At 43.2% G+C, this 27,323-nt stretch overlaps 1 protein-coding gene across 1 annotated transcript in view; it reads right to left on the reverse strand.

Annotated features, from left to right (window-relative positions):
- The window catches only part of ELAPOR2 (endosome-lysosome associated apoptosis and autophagy regulator family member 2), a 51,672-nt gene that overhangs the window by 13,768 nt on the left and 10,581 nt on the right, over nt 1-27,323 (reverse strand). Inside the window, exons 2-15 of the mRNA XM_010205534.2 lie at nt 21,260-21,455; nt 20,496-20,643; nt 17,585-17,671; nt 15,110-15,215; nt 14,344-14,496; nt 12,571-12,659; nt 9,056-9,236; nt 8,187-8,315; nt 7,151-7,241; nt 5,706-5,808; nt 3,934-4,071; nt 3,177-3,440; nt 2,104-2,277; nt 473-662 (exon numbers count right to left, since the gene is read on the reverse strand). Of these exons, the coding sequence (XP_010203836.1) occupies nt 473-662; nt 2,104-2,277; nt 3,177-3,440; nt 3,934-4,071; nt 5,706-5,808; nt 7,151-7,241; nt 8,187-8,315; nt 9,056-9,236; nt 12,571-12,659; nt 14,344-14,496; nt 15,110-15,215; nt 17,585-17,671; nt 20,496-20,643; nt 21,260-21,423 (2,017 nt within the window). The 5' untranslated portion in view covers nt 21,424-21,455. The remainder of the gene's footprint in view (nt 1-472; nt 663-2,103; nt 2,278-3,176; nt 3,441-3,933; nt 4,072-5,705; nt 5,809-7,150; nt 7,242-8,186; nt 8,316-9,055; nt 9,237-12,570; nt 12,660-14,343; nt 14,497-15,109; nt 15,216-17,584; nt 17,672-20,495; nt 20,644-21,259; nt 21,456-27,323) is intronic.

Below are 27,323 nucleotides of genomic sequence, written 5' to 3' on the forward strand. Positions count from 1 at the left end.
CTTGCCTAATTATGTCTCAGTAGCAGTTTCTTCTGAAATTGCCCAAGTATGGACTTGGCATGAGCAGAAACACTTGGACTAATGTGACTGCTACAGCAACTGGTCTTGCTCTGCATGAGGTAGGTACGAAACATGAATGAAAATCAGTGCTTTTTAATTACACTCTTCAATTTTTTGTGCTAAAATTCTATGCACCATGTGGCTCACCAGATCAAACACAGGGAAGGGTGAATAATATGGGCATGGAAGAAAAAGCAAAGAGGCAGCCCTTACTCTTCTCCAGCCATCAGATGAACTGAAACAATAGCAAAAAGCAACAGCTCTGGAATAAAGTGGGATTGAATCTTGGACTGTCCCTTCACTCTTCCCCCAAGGTAATGCAGCACTACTGAACTGTGAAGGATTTACTCCGCAGCACTAAATATATGAGAGTACATCCATGATAATAATAAGCAGAAGACAAACCATGTACCTAAGAATCTGTCAGCAAGGCTGTTGGATTGCAGAGCCAGGGCTGTTCGGAAGCCCTTGCTGTCCGATGGGATGATGGTGGACTGACAGACAAAAGCTCCCACAAAATTGGAAAAATCTTCTGATTCTGCAACCATGTCCTTCAGAGTAACATCTGTGATATTATCAGTGCAAATAGCCATCTTCTTTCCCTGTGGACAATCAGGAAAAAACAAGGGAGCTGTTGGTTGTTCACAGAATGTTGATAAAACATGAAAAAGCTTGGGAAAGGAGAGATTGCAAACTTCCTGACTGTGAACTGGGTAAGTTTCCTTACTGCACCTTAGAAACAAATTGATGCTTCTGTCATTAGAGGGGCAAATTGCAACAACAAACTGTGCCATTGTGCAAGCTCTGATAAAGTGCTGTACAGACCCAGAAACACGATGTCACCTCTGGTATGTGTCTTATCAGAAACCTGTGCTACGAAGAACTCTTCCTTGTTTATCTTGACAGCACAGTGTTTACTTGCAGAGCATAATAAAATGGCTTACAAAGGCAAACCATCCTTCTTTTGCCATTATTTGATATACTGTAGAGTACTTCTTCATTTGGGATTTAATACAAGTAAAATATTTTTAAAGCACAAATAGATGAAATGTCTAAACAGATATATACAGCCTTCAAGGCTGCATTAACATCACATGTCCAGACCAGTGCTACAACCTCAGAGGAATAACAATGAAAGCCAAATCACCAAACTTGGTTGTCCTAACAGCATACCAAGCACTCAACAACCTAACCATATGCTTGGTAGGACTGAAGTACCTACTGGTGTTAGTAGTTTGGGAAAATGAAGACCAGATCCACAGGGGAGTGAGCATATCTGTACCTTAGTGGATCTGGTTCTAATTGGCAGCTCTAATCCAGGTAGTACTTAAACACACATTTAAATCTAAAAATATACAAAACACTGTAAAGAAATGTGACTACTGGTTTGCATCAACTCATACAAACATTTTGGTACATGGGAAGGAGACTTCAGAACTTTACAGGGCTGAACATGAATGTAAAACTACAGGCATTGGCTTCTACAGGACTACACACATCATTGATACTGCTCTGAAACTTCAATTTATGCACATGAGAACACGCCCTGGCACAGTCCAAGCCCCAAACAGAAAAATCTGACTCCACAGCACAGACTGTTTGCACTCAGGGACTAAATACATTTTTTCACCACTTTTGAAGGCTGCAATAGAAGTCAGCAACAGGTACCTTGGCCACTGGCAGAGAACAGGGTGACCAGGGGCTTGGCTGACAGCAACATCTCCAGCCACATCACGAGGGAAATATACAGAAAGAAGCTGTCAGCTGAAAGACTCAAACTCTTCACTTGAGTTCCTTGGTGGCAGCACAAAAAGGTCAGGGTTGTGGCCCAAGTGACTTAAAGGCACTAAGAAAAGGCAGGAATGTGACAAGGTTTTTCTTTTGAGAGTTACTTATGTCTAAAGTAAGACATCTCTGCTTGGGAAAATCACTTGGCTGCTCAAAAGTCCTCTTGCGTTCCTGTCTCAGTGTGATCTCACAGAGCATGAACACGGGCAGCAAATTGGTTAATCCCCCCTAACCCTCAACACAAGCTAAGCTCACCTCATTCCCACAGAGGCTGATGTTAAAGAAGTGGAAGAACTTGGTTCCTCGGGACGTGAAGCTGGGTCCACTTGTCAACGAGCCCACCTGGCTGAGGTTGCTAAAATCATAATTCAGGCTCTGGTTATCCTTGACGTATGATACCAGGCAGTCACTGAAGCAGGCAGAGTGGTCCTTCAGAGAGGAAGAGGTGACCATTAAAGAGCAATTATGGGCCAGGAGTAAACTGTTCATACAGGAGTTAAAGCAGGCAGGTGCAGACAGGATGGCTTGCCTTGTTAAGGATGGAGGGGAACTTTGTCCTATTCCTGGAATTCATCTTTCCATTGGGAGAATTCCTATTCCTGTTCAGTCCCTTACAATCACATATCAAGACTTTAATGTTCACTAAGCCTGGCTTTTCTGTTGTCTGCTCTATTAGCCAAGAAATGCAGAGATTCTTGCTTTGTTTTGTTATGGGTGTTTTTAGAAATGTCCCATCCTAAAGCCCTGTAGATAGACTAGAATATGGCCTCAGCATCTTGCAAAGGAAACACGAGAAACAGCTCAATAAACAGGGATAAGATAAACAGATGAAGGCAGGCAGAGTACAAACAAATTGGAGCATCTCTTCAAGTCCTTGTGCAGCTCCTTGCCAAACGATGCTGCACATGATAAATGTTTATCTAGGCTTAAGGGCAGTTTTATATAAGAGGAACTTGTTACACATTTCTAAAGGCACAAAAACTTCATCCAGCTGAGGAAGTCCCTGAGTTTAACACAGCAGGAATCTGGCACAGTCTTGGGTGGAAGTAATGTATACACTCACCTTGTTCTTACACTGTTGCCAGCACAGTTTCCTGAAATTAACCTTTTTTTGAGCCAGTGGTGTCAATTTTACCTTCTTACTGCATATTTACAAACAGAAATTAAACTAGGGACATCTTAGGAAAAGTGAGATCATTGACTATAATTACATACTCCCATGTTCACATCGCACATACCTGAAGGAAACCACTACAACTGGTCCTTCCAGTGCTTATATCCCAGTAAACCCTGTCTGCCCATCACTCAGAGAGACTCATTTTCTGTACCTTGGTGCTCTTGCTGCCAGGCCCACACGGGATGCAAGCCTCCCTGCCGTAGACCTGATGTATGGACAGGAAGGTGTCAGCTGGACACTCCTTGCACTGGCTGGTCTCCTTCTCAATGTAGTGTCCCGCTGGGCAGGGCACGCAGGATGAGCCAGACTGCTCAGAGCCCAGTGCACAGGCCCGGCAAGAAGAGGCAACTCCATCCACTGCGTTGGTCACCGTGATGGAGTAGATCTTTGCCATGTCATGGATGAACTGTCTGCTCTGGAATGAGAGCCAAGGAAACCACCTTGGTGTCACCATGTCATTGCATTTGGACACAAACCGCAACTCTTGCACCAGTGCACAGATTCAGTGACCAACTTAGGCACACATCTGTCTGTCAGCACAAATGCTTATTTACAGTTGCCTCCCAAAGACTGCTGTATGGTGACAGCTATGGACTGTCATAGCCATTAGACACTGGCACAGGCTGCCCAGGGAGGTGATGGAGTCCTTACCCCTGGAGACATTGCAAAATTGTGTAGATGAGGTGCTGAGGAACATGGTTTAGTGGGGGGCTTGGCAATGTGAAGTTAGTGGTTGGACTGGATGATCTTAAAGGTCTTTTCCAACCCAAACTATTCTGTGATTCTGTAAGTTACAGCCACTCACCCCTTAGAAGAAGCCTGTGAGCTTCAATGGAAGGCAAGAGCCCTGGCAGAGAGTGTTCAGGGAAAGCTGTGCTGTAAAGCCTTGTACATAAAAAAGTACTTACATCTTGGCCCTCGTTTATTCTCTGAAAGGCCCAGGTGAAGGTGAAGGAAGCATTTTTGGAGATGATGTGAGTGTAGGATTGTTTCTCTTTACTTCTTTCCCAGGATTCCACTACATTGGTATTTTTTCGATTAACTTCCTATAAAACAGACATAAATTCTTTTTCAAAAAAGGAAAAGTGTGGCCATACTACACTAACTACACATACTACACTAACTACACATACTACACTAACTACACATACTACACTAACCACCAGTGTTTTATAATACTGACATTAATATATACAAAGGATTTACAATCCCACTTAATATTTAATAAAGGAGAGTAAGCATTTCTTTTGTTTTCCACCACAGGCAATTTTTCAATTGAGAATGAGTGTCTATTCCAAAGGATGTTTTAGTTCATGTAACACTTAAGTTCAAAGTCCTACAGCAGGTTATAAACATTATGAGGACAGATTCAGCACAGTTGTCCTTTTCAGAGTCAAAATTCTGTGTAAAACATGTGAGTATCAGCACAGAGAAAGGTGAAAGCCAAAATTCAAAGCAAAAATGTAACTTCCACCATCTTTAGATACCCAGTTTGTTAGATTCTCTAGTGGAGCAGAACTGAGGCCAATAAAGACAGCATCAAAGTTTACACAAGAAAAACCTGTTCAATCTGTGTTCCTATTTCTTATTCTCCATCCGCTGAAAGTGTTCCAGTGAAAGATGCTTTTACTTTTGTGGGAAAATAATGGCAGTGTGGTGAGGAAGGCTGTAAACACACTCAAGTGACTTGCAGCTGGGGTGCAGAAAAACATATACATCATACTAATAGTTGGTTAGTCTTATGTGCTTGACAACTTGAACATCTGTGTCCAGATAACGTGGGCTTGTGGTAGACTCAGAGGCACCTCAAAGGCAGATGCTTGAGATTCCTGCCCTGCTGTGGGAAAGATCAAAGCACAGGCCAGGGTGAATCCCTGAAATCCAGGCCAAAACAGCAGGTTCCACGATCCTCTAGCAAGGACTGAGCTCCATGGTGCCTGCCTGTGTGTCTCTGTCCAGCTGTTACTTTGGGAATCCCTTAGTTTGTGAGGTAAGAAGAATAAATTTACTCTTTGCACTTTGTTTGTGATTGCTCCTGTGTCCTGTTTGTGTTGATTCCCACACCTTTAAAATGGATTCCTGTAAATTATCACCTGATTTTCACCTAATTCTCTTTAAGAGTAGATTCCTTTAAAGTACCACTAAATACAAAACAGGACCAGCTTTGCTTTGCAGTGGGGACCATCATACAGATTCAGTCATCCTCCTCAGATGATGAACTTCAATAAGCAGATGAATGTAAAAAATGCAGCACTTTGCTTTCACAAGCAAATGTCTATTTGCTGCCCTAGTGATACTCCAGGTCACTGACAAAATCAAGTCTAAACTTCCACATTTTCCATTTCTCATCCCTTGGTCCACAATGTATGTCTCTATTAAACTTCTGGAGGCTAACTCAACAGCACAAGAGAAACTGAGAATTTTATTGAGCTTAATGGGAGAAAAAATTGCCTCTTTGGTGTGCAGTGATTTGTTTTAAAAGAAACACATGATCAGGAATGGTTCACAACTCACATGGTGAAGGAATTTTGCAAGGGCACCACAGATATTAAACTAATATCATACTTAATCTTAGCCATAATAAACCAAGTGCAACTAATCATGTCTGTGCAGAGGTATTAAAGCGACATGAGGAATACCAAGCTCAGTCTTCAGTCATGGAGAGAGAGGTCTCACTTACTGCCATAAAGTACAGCACACAATCTGCTGAACAGATGGTCTCAAAAATAAAAGTAATCCGTCCTAGTTCTGACCCAGTTGCTCCTGTCACCGATGTTGGAGGTCTGTTTAACAGAGGAGGAACAAAACATTTACAAGATGCTCTCCAGACAGGCAGCAGTCAATCCTTCCAATTGCTTTTTGTATAGTGAGGAAATCGACAAAGTCTTGTCACATAAATCCTGCCCTTGCAGAACTGCAGAGGCACGGCTTGCACAGCACCTCTGCACTGGTATCAGACACAGAAGGGTTGTTTTTACCTGTGTGACCGTACAGTTCACTCCTTATAATCAACACCCAAATTAGACCATATTTGTAGGGAATTTTATCACTGAAATGCATTACATGTTTTAAGTGAGTGACATTGATCTAATTGCATCTGCCCACTGCTGGGAGGCACTTTCAGGAGTGTCATGCAAAGCAGAAGTACTCAGAGTGTTCCCCTGCAAAGTACTAAATGTAAACTGGCACATGTCAAGCTTTTCCACAGATGTTTTTCTTTTCTTTTACTTTTAAAGTAAATCAAAGTCAGGGTCTGTTCATTAGTTGCAAGAAGTCACAACACCTCTCATCAATCCATTTAGATAGAGAATTAAGGAGAACTTTTTCACCAAAAGGCTGTTAAGCAGTGGCCCAGGCTGTCCAGGGAGGTGGTGGAGTCCCCATCCCTGGAGATACTGCAAAGTTTTGTAGCTGAGGTGCTGAGGGATGTTGTTTAGTGATGAGTTTGGCAGTGTGAGGTGAGCGGTTGGACCTGATGATCTTAAAAGTCTTTTCCAACCAAAATGATCCTATGATCTGAGGTACAGCAAAGGGAGGGTAAGGTTCATTTGTCCATATCTTACCTGTCTTAAAATTTGGCATGTGCTCTGAGATATTAGTCTAAGCTTACTTTTTTTTTGACAAAGAGACGCAAGCAGCTATTTCATCCTGTCTAAGGGTCCAAGAGAGGTGGGATGTCCTGTCCTGTGGTGCCTGTACCTCTCTTCACTAGCTTCAGAGGAAGAACAGACTGTGCATGCTGTCCAAAACCATAGCACAAAGTAACTTGGGTTTCTGTAAAATAGTTTCAGGGCAGGTATCAGTACCCACTCCATGCCAAGTTTAGCTGGTTACTTTGAGATAATTTAGAAAAATATTGATAGGAATATCTTTTCTCAGTTTCCCAACTTGCTGGCACCTCAGACTGGAGCAAACACTGGTAAAAATCAAGTTCTTACAGAATCATCTGCTGCAATGGGCTGACTGGGGGACACAGGACTAAAATCCAAGTACCCTCTTGTTTCTCATTCATGACATCATTACACTTCAGAAAGCAAAACTCAGTTCATTCCAGGGGTAATGTGAAATAGGTATATGAGACAGAGATAAATGAGGAATAGATGGAAATAAAAGCCCGTTCCTTACTTAAATCCCGGGATGTGCAGGTTCAAGATGAGATAGTCATTATCAGAGCCTCCTGTCCCACTCTGGATGTGATCACCAGCCACCTCCCAGCCTTCAAAAAAACGAAAAAAATATGTTCAAGAAATGGCTGGTTTCTGGGTCATATGGCAAAAAGCAATATCTATGTTACCACACATTTTTAAGCAATTCAGTATTTACTGCATGTGTGATATAAACCATAGAGCAGTACAATAATGTTGTTGAATGAAAAATTTTAGTAATTGTATGAATTGCTTACTTCAAAGGCAAATGTCACCTTGAAATCAGCAGAGCAACTGAAATTACCTGACCTGTGTTGCACAGCTCAAAGGGGATGATCTATCTGATCTCTTCCAGCCTTAAAACAGATGAATCAATGAATCGATATGTTAAATGCTAAGCACATAGTTCAGTGCTTGTCTGCTCAACACACAGAATTTAAAGCTTGAGCTATATCAGCTTGACAGGGTGGAGCAGACTGAGGAAAACCTTTCAAAGAAGGCTGGAGGTGGGAGGAGTGCCGAACGGGACCATTTTCACTGGTGAGCTGTGACTGCTCTCTGCTGCAATCTTAGCACATGTGCAGACAGAAGCTCTGAGTGATAAATGAACAAAGTAACAGTCTTAAGTTTTCCAAAACAATTTTGTTGACCTCAATGTGCAGAGTTATCAAAAAACACAAAAGGAGGTAACTCAAGAGAGTCAAATAGTTGTGGGGTTTTTTTAATGGAAATACTCAGATGCATCAAAGTCTGGGGTGGGATAAGTCCTTGGCTGAGGGGACTTCACACAGGCTGCAGCTCTTGCCCTCTTCTGGCATACATCAGTCTTTCTTCTCTGTGATATTGTGTCATTGCTTTCTACAGGAAATTTCAAACCTGATACAATTAAAGGAAAAGGAGTAAACTGCTGTTATTCACACAGCAAAGAGCATACTCGTTTTGATGGGTGCTCCATTACAACAGTGAACTGGCCAGAAGACAGAAAGGAACATAAAAACAGAGAGAGTTTGGCTCACCATTCATCCCATCACACTTTGAGTTGCCGACATTAAAGCAAGACGTCCTCATGTTGCCTGGCAGAATGTTCCACCACTTGTACTCAAATCCAAGAGCTGGTTCAGTCCCTGCTGGGCAGGCTTTGCACTCTACAGAGAGAGATGACAGGCAAAGGAAATCACACAGCCAAAGCACAGCTCAAACAGTGTTTTAAAGAACACAGATATTTCTTTGTTATTCTCTGGGGCACAAGATGAGAAAAGAAAATTATGTATTTCTTCATAACTAAACAGTCAAAGACTTATCAGGACCAGAAGAGCAGAAACGAGACTAGTGTTTACAAACTGTAGATTGTAACCTCGTGGTAAGTAATCTGCAGCTGATCCCCCAAGCCACACTTCTTTTTTAATGGCTTCAGCTGAAAGTTTGATCATAGTGGTAAACATGAGTTCCCACAGTAGGTGATCATTGGGCCAATACATCTCAGAATCAACAAGCTAGAGTTTAGGCTAGACATGTTGGCAGGGTACCCCTCTGACAGTGCTTAAAATGAGATTTTCACAGGGAAGAACTTGGCATGGACAGGAGAATGAATGAGGAGGAATTACTGGCTGTAAACGTTCTCATCCCTTTCTGAGAATCCCTTAAAATAACCCTCAGGATGTTTATTTCAGCCAAGAAACACATTCAGAACACAGCAGGTCAAATTATCCCTGATAAGAAAGGACTTAAGAGAGAAAACAGATATCCAGCTCCCTCTCTCCAATGTTACTTAAGAAGTATTTTATGCAAAATGAACTCTGGCTCATAAAGACATGTCATTAAACTAAGTCACATGCAAGCAGACAACTACTTTTGGGGACATAGGCAATTTTTTGTGGACTCCTACCATGTGTCCCATCTGAAAATGTGCCTGGTGGGCAAGGAGTACAGGAAGATGAGGCATTGTTGTAAAAGCCAGGATTGCAAGGTGGACAGTCTTTCCTCTCTCCAGAAGAAGGTAGGGTCAATGCATCAGGGAGATCCTCTCTGCAGATCTTGGGTTCAATCCATTTGTACATGATCTGAGTCTGGAAGAACACATTGAGTTTACATTGTATGTTACAAAGCTTTAGGACTAGATACACCCATCAAGCTCCCTCTAGTAAATAAAACCAGGGTATTCACAACGTTTTAGGCCAAAATCAGACCTTGCATAGCCCAGACAATAAAGGAGAGGGTGAAGAAGGGAAATAGAAGTGATTTGGTTCACAGGCAATTCCACAATATCAGACCTTAAAAGTAAAGCAAAAATGTGAAGCTTAAAACAATTACTCCTATTTCTTCCTATTTATCTAGTGAATTTCGCCACAAAAATGTTTCTGAGAATCATTAGATAAATAATTCTAACAGCTGCATAAGCAATCTCTGCATTTTAACCATAGTACCCCAAAATACAACTTCTGTATTATAAAATCCCTTTATTGGGAAGCTATTTGTTAGCAGAGAGAGAACAAACACCACAAGTTTTGCACCTTTTCACCATACTGACCTGTTCTTTGAAAAGTCCTCAATTTCTCTCTAGCTGTTTTCACCTACTGATCAAGTGCCAAATCCACACAGGAGCTCTCCCAGTCCCTCTCCAGCCCCTGCATACTACATAAAGTACACTAACATGAGTCGGCCCTCAGTGTTACCATATACAACAGTATCACCTACCCATCATCACCTCTCATGCCTGGAGGAGACAAATTTACTGTCTTCAGGCTTAGCTGAGATGCATCACAACAAGTTGAGTTTCAAGTTTCATCTGACTTTGGGTCTATACCTGAAAGGGTTTAATACTTCAAGAGGAAAATTAGCTGAGTTTCAGAGCTAAGAAACCCAACTAGCCAAGACTTTAACTTGGCCACAGGTCACCCTCAGGGTACTTCCACCCTTGGGTAGCTGCTGTATAATCAGGATCCTTGAGGTCAGAGGCACAGGTTCAGAGCTTGGCAGGGGAGATTTCACCTTATGAATAATTTGATACATGACTCTGAACACATGCCCCTGCCATCCTGAGCGCTGAGCTGCTTGCACTCCATGTTATCTTTCTGATAACACTGAGCTGTTTGAGAAGCATTAATCATCTTTGAAACTGTTCAAAAAGAAGCTGGAAGAAGCCCCAGTGCAGGCACAGCCCTAACTCCTGGGAGCTGCAATTCAGCTGAGAGTCTCAGCCTTTGTCCCTGCCTGCACTATGTTGTAGCCATGCCTGTGCCAGGTCATGTGCCCTGTTTGACCCAGAACCTGACTGACCCATAGACTTGATGTCAACCAGCTTGACAGTGGTTGTGCCTCCTCCCTATGGACTTGTCTGGCAGCCTTGGTTGAATCTGACTGCTTTGAGTCTGCTTTGCTAAGGTAGTGTGGGACTGCTCCAGCTCTCAGAATGGCATCTGTCCCCTATGGATCACCTAGCCTTTGCTGCTCCTGGATACTTCTGGATTTTCAGAAGTATTGCTCCAGAAATGCTTCAGCAGCATCAGTGTGCACAACATTTAAAGTCTCAGGAGCTGGTGAAGTACTTGTGTGGATGCCCAGAGCCTAGGCACCCTATACCCAGTGAAGTAATTCTACTGTATCTGAGCAGAGAGAAAAGGGTCAGAGTGCTCATAGCCACACAGGTGAGGGTTTCTACAGCCAGGGTTGAAGCAATCAGCCTGGGATTTCTAAAGCAGTAGGTTGGTGAAAAGCCAATATGAGCCAAGTGCCTAAATCTCCTGAGGCCCCTCTGCACATGGGGTGGAGACAGCAGGAGGGAAACAACAATCCAATGTCCAGTGAAAAAAAAATGATTGATTTTAGTAAGCTGTGGATCAATAGACCTTTCAGCTGGTACTTTACAGCCACTGTTCACCTGAAGACAGGCTGTAGAGTCAGGCCTTCACATTGAGCTGCATCATATGGAGAGAGGTTGAGAAGTATAGCAAACCTGGAGCAATTTCCAGAGATGCAGAGCACTCGATGGTGAAAGCAGTCCCAAAAACCCAGCCGGTATCTCTGCATCTATGACACGTGTGGTTGCAACTGGAAGATGAAAGGTGTCTGAGGAAAGACCCACTATTCTGATTACATCCATCAGTGAAGGGAACAGCTATTAAGAGGGCAGGAAAAGGGTCAACAGTAGGAGCCTATGCAATGCCAGAAAGCCTTGAATTGCACAGAGCCATAACAGAGTAATCTGCAGAAGGCTGCAATTAAAGCAGTACCTGAGAGTGTAGCAGTGACCATTGCTGCTAATTCCTCATTACAGGCAGTTAACAGAGTAAGAATCAGCAAGTCAAGACCAGGTTGTAGAAATTGCCAGCTCTGGGACTAAACTCACTGATGCTTCATTGTTAAAACACATGAACTCTCAGCTGCATTTTGGAACTGGCTGACCAGGAGACTCCATAACACTCCCTCCTGTCAGCAAATATTAAGCCAGTAACCTACAAGTGGTATGGATTTGGACTACTTCCCATTTTATCTGAATCTATGAGAGACAGGAAAGGGAAGAAACAAAACAAGTCTGACCACGTGTCCACATCTCTGTGGGCTCCATATTCCAGTAAGCAGGAGTTTCTTCTCCAAATCTCACTAAAATCCCCACCTGACTACTGGTATAAGTAGCAGGAGAGCTCCAAAGCCATGCTGCTCCACCAGCAGATCCCTCTATGAGAGATCCAGTGGATCTAAGATCTCTGGGTGAAACAGTTCACTGAGAGTCCAGGTATTTCAAGGCATCTCCTGAGGCAAGCACGCTATTAGCAGCTAAGATCTGCTACTGCACATGAATATTCCCAGGGTATGTATATACCATTACTTCAACAGATCACCAGCTTTTCTTTGGTGTTAAACTGAGAGACATGATACATATCATAAATATGGAGCCAAACACTCGTCCACGTGAAACACATAGGGTTACATCCTATGCTCCTGTGCCATGGAAGCACCTGAATCATGCCTGGGCATTGCTAAGACAGGGCAAGTTGTCATAAGCAAAAAGTATGCCAGGAAAGATTGCTAACAACTAAACATTAAGGTTTATTCTGAGACAATACTTCACCCTGTGCTCCTGCCCTGGTTTTTATGAGCATGGAGGTAGCGTCAGTGACCAAATCAGACTAATCACGAGTGCAAGGAGCTTAGCACTTCACAACAACAGATCCCTTAAGCAGACACATGACAGGCAGATTCTTATAGATAGATAAATGCTGGAGAGAAGGCAGGTAAAAGAAAAGCCCCAAAGCCTCAGAGAGATTTAATGCTGGAAGCAAAATAGAGGAAGCAACTGGGAGACTCCTAGAAACCTACCTTGCTTTCAAATCAAGGGATCACAGGAAGCTCAATGAGCTTAAAAATAGTATAACGACTTCCACTATCATGACTTCTACTTACTTTTCCTTCTTTATCACATGGGGTATGGATCTGGAAAAAGTCTTTGCTTGTGCATGGAGGACGCTCTATACACGCACTGGATCCTTCATCTAAAAAGAAAAGGTAAGGAACAAAATGTTAAACTATCAAATAGTCCCTGGAAACAACCACATCAAGCTTAAAACCTGGAGATTAAAGTGAGTTGGCAGGAAAATACAAAACAAGAATGAAAAAATTCAAACTCAGTGGAGTCTACAGGAACATTTCCCTGAAATGAAGTGAGGGAATGGGGAAAATACCAGCTGTTCCTGAAGTCACCCAAATCCTCACCCAGCCCCTTCACCTTCACAAAGTAAATTGTGTAGTGGGCCAGTCATGGGAATATGTTCACACTTGATAAGGAACAAAAATAGTCTAATTCATTAGAAATTTTTTTACAGCAGTGGCCCAACTTTTTCTCTGTCCAAATATTCTTGAAAAATTTCCATTCCCATCATGAGCACAGGCACAAGTCCCCAGGCATTTGCTGTAATCTGTGCTAGCAGATGCTACAGTCATGTAATTAATCCTTAAAAACTGTATTATAAAAAAAAAAATAACCTGAAGACATTTTGACCATGAAGAGTGTATCATGCCCAAGTTACTTGATGATCACCAGATTAACACCAGGGGTGTTAATCAACAGCAGCTGAAGATGAGCCAGCAGTGTGCCCAGGTAGCCATGAAGGCCAATGACATCCTGGCCTGTACCAGAAACAGTGTGACCAGCAGGACCAAGGAGGTGATTGTCTCCTTGTACCCAGTTCTGGTGAGGCTGTATCTTGAATACCGTGTCCAGTTCTGGGCCTCTCACTACAAGGAGGACATTGAAGTGCAGGAGCATGTCCAGAGACAGGCAACAAAGCTGGTGAAGGGTCTAGAGAGCAAGTCTTATGAGGAGTAGCTGAGGGAGCTGGGGAGGTTTAGCCTAGAGGAGGCTGAGAGGAGATATGATCACTGTCTACAACTACCTGAAGGGGAGTTGTAGTGAGGTGGAGGTCGATCTCTCCAGTAATAAAAACAAAACACAAGGAAATGGATTTAAGTTGCACCAGGGGAGGTTTAGATTGGACATTAGGAAGAACTTTTTCACCAAGAGAGTTATTAAGTATTGGAATGAGTTGTCCAGGGAGGTGGTGGAGTCACCACCCCTAGAGATATTCAAAAGACACATCGATGAAGTGCTGAGGGACAGGGTTTACTAATGGGCTTGTCAGTGTGAAGTGAGTGGTTGGACTTGATCTTAAAGGTCTTTTGCAACCATAACAATTCTATGATTCTATGATTTAAGCACAACTGGGAATGTGCAATACTTTGGGGATGAGGGTTTGCAACTAGATCACCACATCTTCCAACCACACTGGAGACGGGGACAGGCCAGGAGAGGATTTGGAGATTCCTCAAAACATGACAAGACTGTAGGCAGTGATTCAGCCAGCTCAGGTCATTGCAAACCAATAACACAGATTACCACGAGAGGGCACAGCACAACTGAAGTTGCTGTTGAAGCACAACTTCAGAAGAACTGTTCCCTTCACGTTAGCACAGCTGACTTTAGCCAAGACCAACTGTTGTCCATTATGCAGATATGTGCCTTATGCAGCAGTTTAGAAGTCCATTATTCATTTCCCCTTTCCATATAAAGTGGGGACTAAACTTCATTGCTGAATAACACCATTCTCACATCTTTTCAGAGAAACAGGGTACGACCTCTCAGACTCTCTTGGTCTTGCTTAACCCATTTGATTTATGTACCTGCATAATACATTTCTTCTTTACACTTGGTGCACTCTTTAGCTCCTTTCTCAGAATAAGTATTTCTTGGACACACCTGGCAGCCAGATGAACCTGGTTTGTCACTGAAGGTGCCAGGCTTGCATGCGAAGCATTCAGATGTGTAGGCCACACCTATAAGACAAATTACAGGTAAAGCACTGAAACACAGAGAGCTATGCTCCCTGACTATTGCCCACCTGCTTATGGGGGAAAGTGAGACAGCTGCAGAACACAGCTTAAAAATCATAGACTTTCACCACTCACTTTAGAGACTTTTGCTGACTCAGGATTTAAGTCTTTAATGTTTTCTCCTTAATGCAAGCCTGATCTATTTCAGACCCTTATATCCTACTCCGAGTTTGGTTACGCTTAACATAGGACCAAAAGATCAATTAAATTATTTAAATAATAATTAAACTGACACTGTCATACATATACCCATTTATCACTTATGAGAGGCTAACCAATAGACATGAGCTTTCAATACTACATTGAAGAAAACAGATTCCTTTTCCTCTTCGTCTTTGCTAATCCTGTCTTCTCCAGTAGATGGCATCACTTACCAGCTAAAGTAACTTTTCGGCCTTTCGCAGACTGTGAAGTTGGTTCTACACTTTAGAGGAGGAGACAGGGGACAGGAGGGCTTAAAAAGAAGGGGCATTTTAGTGCTGTAGGCACATCAGTGGAAATGGCCAGCGCTGCGATGAAAGACTGAGATAAGGCCTGAAAGGTACATATCACTTACCTTCAATTGTGATGTTTTTCACTAGAACTGGTTTTACTACTTTGGACCCCATGAGAATGCCTGTTGTTCTCCAGTATAATATATTGCTACCTGATTTCAGAGTCACCTGTAACATCACACATGACAGTTAGTGGATATACTCTCACCAATTGTTTATTTCTTACTTCCATTACCTAAATTTCTTGCATTCTAGGAGCTATCATGGCTTTTCCTAATCTGCTCAGTGAGTCAAGAAGTAATATAGAGACAGCTAGGCAGTTGCTGTAAAGACATCTCTGAGGAGTGCCAAGGTATGCTTTATAAAAAAGCTTCTCAACACCTAGTTTTATGGAAAAACACCAAGAGCTGTTTCTGACCTTGTTGTAAGCAGAGCTGGGAAAAAGCTGTTCCTGCCTTTATCCAGCTACCTCTGGCATTCAGGAGCACTTATCTCTAGCTCTGTATTCAGATACAATCAGTTGGGTTTTAAAACTGCAAGATATGCTTTTTACAAAGAAATAGAATGCAACCCAGAGTCCAGAAATCTGGGCTCACAAGTAAGTTTTGTTTATAGGCTTTAAAAAATATAGCTCAGCCTGCCTCTAACACTTCAGCATCATGATCAGTAAGCCAGGCACCAATCATGCCAGGCACCAATCCTCAGCAGCAGCTCCATGTATCCTGCTCATGTCTGACTCTGAACAACAGATGAGATGCAGAAAATAACCTGGTTTCCAACTGCCTTGACCTACTTGTCTTCACAGCATGGTTCAGTAAATGGTGGCCCCAAGGATGGGATAAAGGGCAGGAAGAAGGCAGGATCACTTCTTTCAGCAGCAGTCTTGGTGCCTGCTGCCCTCAACTCACCTGTGTAACTACAGTATCACTCTACTCATTAATAGCAGTGGGTTTACCAAGACATTGCCTGTCCTACAAAGCTGTACCAAATTTAGTAGCCCACTACAAGAGGTCTACTGCCAACAAGTGATATTGGCCTGAAGGCATTATATTTTCACCCAAGAAGAGGGAAAAAACTTGACTAGCATGAGAGTCCAGGATAACAAAAATTATAGCAGTGCTGTAAGGGCCTGGAAACACCACAGTTTTTGTTCACTCAGGACAGAATCCAAAAATTCAGCAAAGTGGAAACAGTATATTTTATCTCCCACTCCACAAACAGCTACTATTCAGCAGTAGAGGAGAGCTGGGTTACTTCAGGTAATCACCAAGCTGAGACCACATTGAACCAAATATCATGTTGTGTGGTCTAGATATATCCAACATCAGATGAGGTGCAGCAGGACTAGCATGCTGAAAGTCGAACCTGCAGCAACTGGAAAACTGTGCTCAGAGAAGCCATGATGACAGCACTTGCAGCACAGATAAAAGTCTTGAGGAGGGATGGAAGAGTCATTTCACCTAGCTCACTTCAGCCAGGCATCCAAACAACCTTCATAGCAGTGGAGACACAGAAAGAGTTCTTAGTGTTTTTCGATAAAGCTGCGGTCTTGAGAAGCATTTTTGCAAAGCACATCCCAGGTGATGGGCTCAGATGTCACTATTTCCCATGTAGACACTGTCTGCATCTCTCAACTCACCCAAGTCGATGCCCTGGCCTTGAATCTACTGCTAGTCTGTGCCACTCACCCCTCCTCCCTCCCTGTGTGACTCACGTGGGGCTTGCATCTGAGCTAACAGGCACTGCCAACCAGAGCTGGCCTGGGAATATGGTTTCTCCTCCAGAAGGATAAACAGACTATAGAAAACAGAGACCAGGATGCTGTCTATGCCCATAAAAAGCCTTTTTCTTCTGGCTTTATGTCACCGCCTTTGACGGTATAGCTCTGGGAATTAGGGTATGATGGTACGATGGAAGACAGGCATTACCATGAGGTAATGAGTTGGTCTACATGTGGCCTTGCACATCGAGGAAACTCAGCCAGCTGGGTGACAGTCCAGCCCAAAGCCTGCTGCTCCCAACATGGACACACTCCTATCAGTGCTGCAAGAGCCACCCCGGTGCTGCCAGCTGGCTTTCCAACCAGGTAAATCACCACTGAGCAAAAGCTGGGTGCAGTCCAGCTCTTCTGCACATACTTGAGAATAAACTGCCTGCCCTGCCTGCTTCCACATACACACACAGCTCCAGCCTCCCTGCAGAGCAACAGGGAATCATCTTGTGTTCTCATGAGCAAACAACTGTTGTAGAACATTTCAATTACAATCGTGTAGAGTGTGGATTTCCATAAATCTATTTAACCTCATAAAGCACTTGATTTAAGGCCCAGGGAAATCAATATAAAAGTCTTGCATCTATATCATTTGCTTTGGGATCAGCTCCTTAGAGATCTCAATGGCCTTGCCCTCAGTACTAGGAAAGCTGTGCTGCTTCAAATGCATTCACAGGGTCTGGCCCTTGTTTGCTGCCTGCACAAAGGAAATCACAGCATTTATAAGTGGAAAAAAGCTTCATGAAAGTATCTTTTGCACACTTACAGAATGAGAGCCCCATTCCCCATTGTCTGTTAGCTTCACCCATTTGTCTGCTGTGGACTCCATCTCTTTGCACTGGTCATTTTGTATCTGTTAAGAAAAATACAAGACCAATGACCACAATCAGATACATCTCTCTGTCAGCATAATGACTGCTGGCTAGGAATGATAAGATTTAGCTTTGTTCCTCTTGTCTACATATTTAGGACAGCAGCTGCCCTACTTGTGGCAAAAAAAAATCCCTGACTTTCAAAACTGCTAACAGCTTGACAGTTCCTCCATGACCACCTCTGCCACAGATGTAAAAAAAAACCAGCAGGATGAGACCTCAGCCTCATTCTCTTGCTATCTGCTCAGACCCAGGTGCTAAGCATCTTGTCTTAGCTGCCCCCTCCTTCTCCTGAGCCCAGCAAGACCTTTAAAATCCAGGGGCCTTGGGCTTCTAAATCAGAAAGGTGATAAAAGTGGGCAGGCCAAGGTTAGAAGGTAAACTGTTTTCTCTGCAGCCAATATCTGCTAAGTCTTTGGCTCCTTGCCACCTGACCTTACTATAGATGAGAGTAACGTTATCAAGGGAGAGGCAACATGCCATGGAGCCTCTGCTCTGGCAGAAGGGTGAGGCTGATTGTCCCTCATCCAGGTCCAGTGAAGCTCAGCAGCCGTTCCTTGCAGCAGGGTTTGGTGTGTGGCCTCACAGAGTTCCACTTCTTTCTTCTCACTACTGTCTTCTCTGAAGAAAAAGTATCAAGTCCCTTTAAGGCATCAGTTCAATTACTCAATTTTTGTTCCACCAGGGAGAAAGGCTAATTCCACACTTTCAGAAGACCTAGGGTCAAGAATGTTCTTCAAAGTTGTTCCACATCAAGTCTGAAATAAGGCACACAAACTCACATCCTCCAAAGCATCTGTGCACTTAATTCCCACCTAGATCAACAGCACTGAAGAAAAGAGGTGAGAAGCACCACCTAAGTAAAAGGTAGATGACTAATTATCTTGTGTAATCTAAACTACAGCAACTTTATGCCTTGGTTCCCATCTGCAAAAAGGAGGTAAGAACATACAGTCTCTTCTCACAAGGTGTAAAAGGCTTCAATATGTAAAAAGAGTCTGGGAAGAGCAGGCTGCAGAAGCACTGGGTATCTAACAAAAAGCAGCCACCCTTGCTTCCCACATTTGAGAACAGCTCCTCACTTAACCTCAGACCAAGCACTGCAGCCACCTGTGCCTGGACAGCCCAAAAACTTCACCATTTCCCAGCAACCTGCAAGCCCCTGCCACAAAAATGCCACTACCCAGAGCTAAAAGTGTCATTGGTAAATATATTAAAGCACAAAGACATGTGGGAGGAAAAAAAATGGACTTTTCACAGGTGTGCTAAATATAGTTTCCCTGAAATACTGAGGCTGATTAGGAATTATTTACATGGGGATTTCTGTAAAGGACTGCACCACTTGCTGCTTCTCAAAAAAAGGAATGACAAATTCAAGGAGGTGAAGGAGTGGGATACGGATAGAAGTAATAACACAGAAAGCCATTTTCAAAGCCAGTGCTCAGGGAAACAATATATTTGCTCCATTGCAGGAGCAGATCGTTCAGTCATTCAAGCAATTGGAGCTAGGATTTGTAATCCTGGTACATTCATCTGACATCAGAAAGCATATCTGCTGCTTTCTTCCCATGAAGAAGGCAGGCTAGTCCAATATAAAATTTAAATGTCTAAATAATATTGGCTGCACTGTCTGATATCCAAGTGCAATACCAATCTATTGCACTGGCACAGCAGCAAGAGAGGGGCCTCCAGCAGGTTATTTTTGTCTTCCTTTCTCATCTCTACTAAGGATAAGGATACTTTGCACTTCTCTCCAAGCTTCAAGAAACTTTAGCCAACACTAGCTGAGGCTTCACACTCCTAGCAGATGAAAACCAGAGCTGACCAAACAGATACAGAGGCACTAACAGAGGAGACTGAAAATTTCCAGTCATCTCCTGCTCTGAGTTGTCCTCCCATTCCATATTTTGCTGTCTTGAAAGGCAAGCACAATATGCCAAAGAAAACTATGCAGGTGTTGGTGGAACCTCCCAAAGCATCTCAGTGACATGGGGCACCTGCACCACACAGCAGGGCTTGCTGCTGGGAACTCTCCAACTCCTCAGACTCCAACCAGTCCATCTATGTGGGCAGAGCAAGGCTGCCTTTCACATTCTGGTCACTGCTGATCAGATTGTTTTAGTAATTTGGGTACAATGTGGTGCAAGTCCAGCCAGGCTGCTCTCATGTCAGAGCTAATGACCACCAGTCCCTCCGATTCGCAGTGCAGATGTCCTCAGAACCAAGTTCCTAATGAAAGTCATCTGAATTTTTACTTCTAAATCTCTTTGCAGAACTGGTGTTGGGTTTTTGTGGGTTGGTTTGGGGTTTTTTTAGGATATCCCTTTTGTATCTTCTCCTGCTTCTCTTTTAATCTTAAGGGCTATAACCCAAAATACCTAAAACTAAAGCTAAGGTTTCCACATACTAATACCTCAGAGCACTTCAGGTTCTGGATGCTTAATTTGAAAGAAGTTTTTTAAATTCCAAGTCTCCTCAAAGGTACCTCAAGTCAAACACCCCCAAACTGAAGTATCTACCACCAACAGTTATAAAAGGCTGGACTAACAGGGGCAGTCATGACCCGTGATGGAAAAATCACAGTGCATAGTTGGTAGGATCAGTTTAGCCTGAGTTTTGAAGTTGAAATAAATGCTAAAAGGTAACATAAGTGACCAAACAAAGATACTTTTTTGTGCTTGTTCAGCAATAACAAGCTATGAACATATGGGGAAGGTAAAGGGAGGGGAAAGCTGTTTCTAATCGTCTTTATCTGGACTGAATTCTTACAATGTAAAGTTGGATTCACTATATAAAAGACCTTACAAAAAATTCAAAGAAGATGTTGTTGTCAATATACTGGTATTCAAAGAAGACAGAACCAGATTTCTTCAGGTGCACAGCATAGATGAGAGAAACTGTACAATCATCCCTGTTCGACTCTATGTAGTTCCCTCGAGGCGTCCACGAAGAGCTGATGAACACAAACAGAACAAGCCTCAGCTGACATCACAGACACTAAGGAGACTTTTCGTACACTGCTATACAAAAACATGTTGCTTAATAAAGAACCTAGAATCCCACAATAGCTAACTGAAGTGAATTATAAATTTATTACTGGATTTCTATTTCTTTTTCATGCAAGTATCATACTTTTCATTGAAACTATGCATGGGAAAGGATATGGCACTAGAAATTTAGGACTTGGCGTACACAGGAAAGGTTTATTATCCATAGGTTCAATATACTCAGAAACAGCCTTCTGCAACTACCATGGGTCTCTAAATAGCCTGTGAAAGCACCTTTTAACCACATTTACTCTACCATGATGCTGGAGCTTTCCAGCTACAAATAAGAGCAGCTCCAGGCTGGTCTTAGACTCACTGGTTGCTGATGAGCCAGAGGAGACCACGATGACAGCAAAGAGATGGCTACAAATTTCACTTCCCAGCCACTCTTGTTGGCCATTAGTAGGGCTGGTTACCTTCTGGAGAGCTTAGCTAGATCATTAAGCTTTCTTTGTGTTGCTCAGCCATCTCTCTATGGTTTACCCATGGCTGCATAACCCAGATGCAGATAGAACTTCTTACTTGTTGCAGCTGTCAGCTCTATTCTCAGTTGAGCCAACCGCCGTGTCCATGAAAGTCGCCACGTTGGAGAATCCTGCCGGCAGCTCATCCCACTCATCAAACTTGATCCCGCTGCCCAGTGAGTAGGTCCCCTCTGCACATTTGCTGCACACTTGGTTCTTCATCTCCAGGTACTCACCAGAGGCACAGGAGAAAGCTGGGGAGACAATTGTTTTGAATGGAGAAATAAATTCAAATTCATTTCCATTCTTTATTTTTTTTGCCACTTAATTAGTTGAGAATGAACTGTCATGAAAGAGAACCCAACAGGAATGCCCCAGTACCATGAACACAACAGCTGAACTACCAACACTTGCTGAAAAATGGCAATGTTCACCACTGCCTGTCTTTTCACTGACATGGTAGCACTGAAACCAAATCTCAGTTGATGGCTCCTGATTTGCAGCTTGTCTCTGTTGGTAAAATAAGATTTAGAAACAAAATCTCTACCCACAGACTGTGTCCAAAAGCAATTTGTGAAAATGAGGTCTTGTAATATAGTGTTCCTCGCCCTTTCTCACCCATCTGTTACACCTTGACCTCCATTAAAATCACCAGCACCTGAGAGCCTGAGCAGGTTCATATCACTCACCCATATGGTATAAGAAAAGTGCAGAGCAGCACACTGATAGTAATATAACACTAGAAACGTCAGCTGAGAGTTGCAGACCTAATCTAAGGCTCTCTCCAAATATCTCTTCATATGGGCTGCCTACAAAGCCTTGAACATCTTGCATTAGAGACCAGGTAGTCTTGGAAAAGCTCACTGATGGGTCTGTGCTTTGCAAATGAGGATCTTTGATGGCAGTGACATTAGCATGCTGAGAAAATGAACATTGGTTGCCAGAACAGCAAAGGCAGTAGTTAAACATATCTACCTAGAGATGTATGATTTAGAAGGGATGTTCACAAAGTGTCTGCTCGTATCTATACCTGTTAAGGAAAGAATATTCCCATCACACAGATAAAACCTAGACAGCAGCTAAAATCCTGTATGCCCACGGAGCTGTCTGTACATAAAGTCATGTCTGTGTAACACCAGTTTCCATCTGCCAGATCCCACAGTATTCATTTATGTCCTAGATGGGCAGCACTGGCATGCACATAAAGGGTCCACTTTGATGGGAAGATCTCCCAAAGGGTCCATCTTATTTATATCAGCATACTCTGAATTTAAACCAGTGGACTTGAGCCAACAAATCTGGTTTTCTAACCACATTACTTGCTAGTGATGGACCAAAAAGGAAAGTGGGCAAGAGGGACAGGTGCTGGGCTGGAGACACACAAGGAAATACAACTTGTATCCCATCTGACTACCTCTGCAACCTCAGCTCAAGCCATAGGATGTGCATGAAGCTGGGGTCAGAAACACAGCTTTCTTCAGAGACATGGGAAAAAGTAGCAAACACTTCCCCATGTGTCTGGACTGAGACCACACATTGTACAGCTTTTCACCTTTTTTCTTTTGAAACGTGCAGAGAGAAGCCATCAAGAAGAGAAGCAGTAAGTTCTCTCATGACACATTTGAATCCTTTAACAGTTTCAGTCTTTTTTGTTGTTTTTTTTTTTAAGAAAGTTAAATAGCAAGAAATGGAGAATACTGCTTAACTACATGTTCCAGATTGTGAATTTCAAATAAGGAATCAGTAACTGTGAGTGATTTGCTGTCGTAATGAAGACACAGAAGGCAGCAGAGCCCTTTTTTCCATTGCAGTGAGGTTGACTGAAGATTATTGCTTTAACCAAACTAATATATTTTAACTCCTTGCAACCTGATCATTTTAGAGTATAAGTGATCAGGCAGGCTGCCATGCATGACACTGCCATCCATTTCCCACCTTCCAGGAGAGAGATGAGCCTTTTTCTCATTTAGGTGGGAATTACCTTCTTTCCCTTTTCTAAGAATCATATTTCAAAGGCAGAAGCATTTCCCGTCAAAACACATACGTCTGCAAGCAAACTAGCTCTGAGCATGCCAGCTGCTTGCTAGATTCAATTTGAGGCTGAACGTGGCTAATGGCAACATGAACCACTTTCGACATTAGAACAGATGCATTATTTGGTCTCGTTCCAGGTACTGGGGAGCCACTGGAGGGGGAAGGGGAGGAAACACAGCTTGTGATGAGCACAGACATGATCTACTCCCCTAGTATAACACAACTTGCACTTCCAGCAAGGGAGGAAGCCAAAAACTAGGTTAAACCTTCTTTTATCTAAGCAGCACCAATTCAGGAGTCTCCCAGCTGGAGATGGGCAGGTCATGGCTCTGCCCAGAAGTACCCTGCAGAGTAGATGTTCCCAGTGATGGGCCAGGAGGCACCTGCTCAGGGTGAGGACAGGGCACAGACAGAAAACTCATCCCAGGGCACTGGGGCTTTGCCTTGCTTATGTCTTCTCCATCTCACTAAGGTGTAGCTGGGCACAGATCTAGTGCTGACCAGCGACCGCTTGTCCACAAAAATGGTTGACATTATCACAGCATCTCTGGGAGGAAGATGTGACACATGCAAGATGACATCAAGGGAAAGGACGGTGTCACCACGTAGGAGACTGAGGTGCAATGTGCAGGTGCAGGAATCTAAATCATGTATTTTAGGTGTGTGCTCTTAATTCATTCTGTACTAAACCTTCCATTGGCCTCAGACTCCAGAGGGAAAATTAGTCTCCAGGCTAGAGGAAGCCTCTGTGAACATTATCTGCCCCTGATCCTAGAGCCCATTTGTTTAAGCATTTAACTTTCAGAGAAAATATCTCTATTGAATAACTCCTTACATGTCCACTCTGTTTCAGAAAACAGAACTAAAGGCAATTTTGAAAATCTTTACCAGAACTGACATTATCGATCCTGTTTGGACATCCCTAACCCTCTCAACTGCAAGCTTTCCTGTTATACCTTCAGATATCAATATGGGTGCTACACACCAGCTTACACAGATCAACACACATTGTGAAGACTCAGTTTGATCTTCTTTCCTTCTGTGAAAAAACCCTGAAACATATTAAAGGGTTTCATGACACCATAGGCATTTTTAAAACTGGGAAAACATTTTTCAGAGGCTGTTAGAAACCGCTCGACACAGTGTGGTGCTGGATACGCTGGTGCCTTCTGTAGCTCCACTGAAGCTGATGCAATTATTGGTGATTTGCAGCTGTGGTTTTCTTAAAAAAAATACAGAAGAAAAAAAAAATGTTGTGGTTTGTACAGGTGACCACTCTCGGTCACAAAAGATGCTGTAAAGTACTGTTAGATAGACACTTCCACTGGCAGCCACATTCACACGTTTGCAACAAAGCTGACACCTGACTCTCTTTATAAAAAAATAACAAGAGGAGCTACAGTGTTAATACTCACTGAAACCATTGTATAAGTCTTGTCAAACAGACCTCATTTAACTCTTTAAAAGGATTACAATCTGCTTGATAAAGGTGGCTGAGTGGATGTAATAGACTTAGGGTTTCTAATACAGTTAACTTAGTTCCGCATGTCATTCTGATGAAGAAGGTAGTACCACAGAATACCAGAAAGCCAGATCTTAAACGGATTAAGAATGGCTTGAGTAACAGGGTTGTCGGTGGCAAACCATCACTGAGTAGGGAGGAAGGGGGCAGTTCTGCCTGTCCCAGCACTAACTGTGATGGGAGTCCACAGTTCTATCAACAGTCTCCAGACAAATAAAACAGGAATGGCGGGTGAGAGACTGTTGTCAAGCCTAAGCCCACTCGGTCAGTATGTTTTCAGAATCACAGAATGGTACGGGTTGGGAGGAATCTCTAAAGATCATCTAGTTCAAGCCCCCTGCAGGTCTATCTAGATCAGGTCACACTGGAATGCATCCTGACGGGTTTGGAAATCTTCAAAGAAGATTCCACAACCTCCCTGTGCAGTCTATGCAAGGGCTCCCTCATCTCAACAGTAAAGAAGTTTTCCCTTAAGTGGAACTTTCTGTGTTCCAGCTTTTGTTCATGAGGTTCCTCTCTGCCCAACTCTCAAGCTGGTCGAGATCCCACTGAATGGCAGCACAGCCTCTGGGGAATTAGCCAGTCCTCATAGTTTGGTGTCATCAGCGAACTTACTGGGGGTACACTCTGTCCCCTCATCCAGGTCGTTGATGAAGGTGTTGAACAAGACTGGCCCCAGAACCGATCCCTGTGGAACTCCACTGGCCACAGGCCTCCAACTCCATTCTGTGCCATTGATCACCACCCTCTGGGCTCTGTCATTCAGCCAGCTCTCCATCCAACTCACTGTCCACTCATCCAAGCCACATTGTCTGAGCTTTTCAATGAGGATGTTACAGAAGACAGTGTCAAAAGCCTTGCTGAAGTCAAGGTAGATGATATCCATTGCTCTCCCCTCATCTAGCCAGCCAGTTATACTCTCATCGAAGGATATCAGGTTGGTCAAGCAGGATTTCTCCTTGGTGAATCCATATTGAGTCCCCCGGATAACCATCTTTTCCTTCATATGTTCAGTGATAACAGCCAGGATGAGTTGTTCCATCACCTTTCCAGGGATGGAGGTGAGACTGACCAGCCTGTAGTTTCCTGGGTCGTCCTTCGTGCCCTTTTTGAAGACTGGTCTGACACTGGCCTTTCTCCAGTCCTCGGGCACCTGGCCTGTTCTCCATGACTGTTCAAAAATGATGAAGAGAGGCGAAGCAATAACATCAGCCATCACCCTCTTGAGTGCATCCCATCAAGTCCCATAGATATATGTGTGTTCAGCTTGCCCAAAAGGTCTCTAACCTCATCTTCATCCATCAAGAGAAAGTATTCCGTTCTCCAGACTATCCTACTATCCTCCAGGGACTGGGTTTCCCAAGGGGCCAGACTTGGCAGTGAAGACTGAGGCAAAGAAGGGATTCAGTAGTTACAACTTCTCTGCATCCTGTCACTGGGACATCCTTCTTGTTCATCAGCAGTTTCACATTTTCCCTAATCTTCCTTTTGCTGCTGATGTATTTGAAAAAGCCCTTCTTGTTTTCCTTTACTTTCTTTGCCAGGTTTAATTGCAAAAAGGTTTTGGCCTTCCTGGTTTTGTCCCTGCATACTGTGGTGATATTCCTATACTCTTCCCAAGCAATCAAGCCCTTTTTCCACCTCTCATAGATTTCTGCCTCCTCCCTGAGTAGTTCCAGTAGTTCTTTGTTCATCCATGGAGGCCTCTTGCCTCCTGTTCCTGATTTTCTACATTTTCTACAACCAGACCTCCTTTATTTCCCAGCACAAGGTCCAGCAGTACACCTCTCCTTGTTGGCTCCTTGACCACTTGTGACGGGAAGTTGTCATCAACATTCTGTTGATGCTGGACTGTGCACACTTGGCTGAGAGGCTTTGCCAGCAAATACCAGGGTGGTTGAAGTTCCTCACGAGGACCAGGGATTGTTTTTAAGAGCGTCAAAGACAAAGACAACTGCTGAAGACAAGGAGTACTGACCCTGCCTGTAGAAGGCTGAAATGTATCCCAGAGAGCAGTAAGCATGAGGGTTAGAGTGGACCTGCCATTCATCAAGAGCTTCCACTGACAAGACACATAAAAAGGTGCTAATGAGATCTGCAGATGTGTTTAGAGGTCAAGGCAAAGATGTGTAGGATTAAATGTGTGTTACAGGCAAGAAGATCCTTCTAATACTGAACATACTTGTGATTTTAAATCACAACATGAATACAAAACAAAAAGAAATTTAAATGCTTTTAAAATTATTGGTAATGCCTTGCAGGGAGAGATCTGAAATGCTTAGTGTATTTAGTTTATCAAAAGAATCCTGACAGTCAACTTGATTTAATACATAATCATCTCCAGGGGGAGAAAACACAGGATCTCACTGGACTCTCTAATCAAGCAGAGAACTACATAATGAGAACTACTGTCGGGAAGCTGAACTCAGACAAATTCAAACTGGAAATAAGGCACACATTTTTAATAGGAAGAATGATTTATTGCTGGAACAATCTGTCATGGCAGGTGATGGATTCTTTGTCTCGCAAGTGCTTTGTACCATAACTGGACACCATATGGAAGAAA

This window comes from Colius striatus, chromosome 1, assembly GCF_028858725.1.
Source record: "Colius striatus isolate bColStr4 chromosome 1, bColStr4.1.hap1, whole genome shotgun sequence".
Classification (NCBI taxonomy): domain Eukaryota; kingdom Metazoa; phylum Chordata; class Aves; order Coliiformes; family Coliidae; genus Colius; species Colius striatus.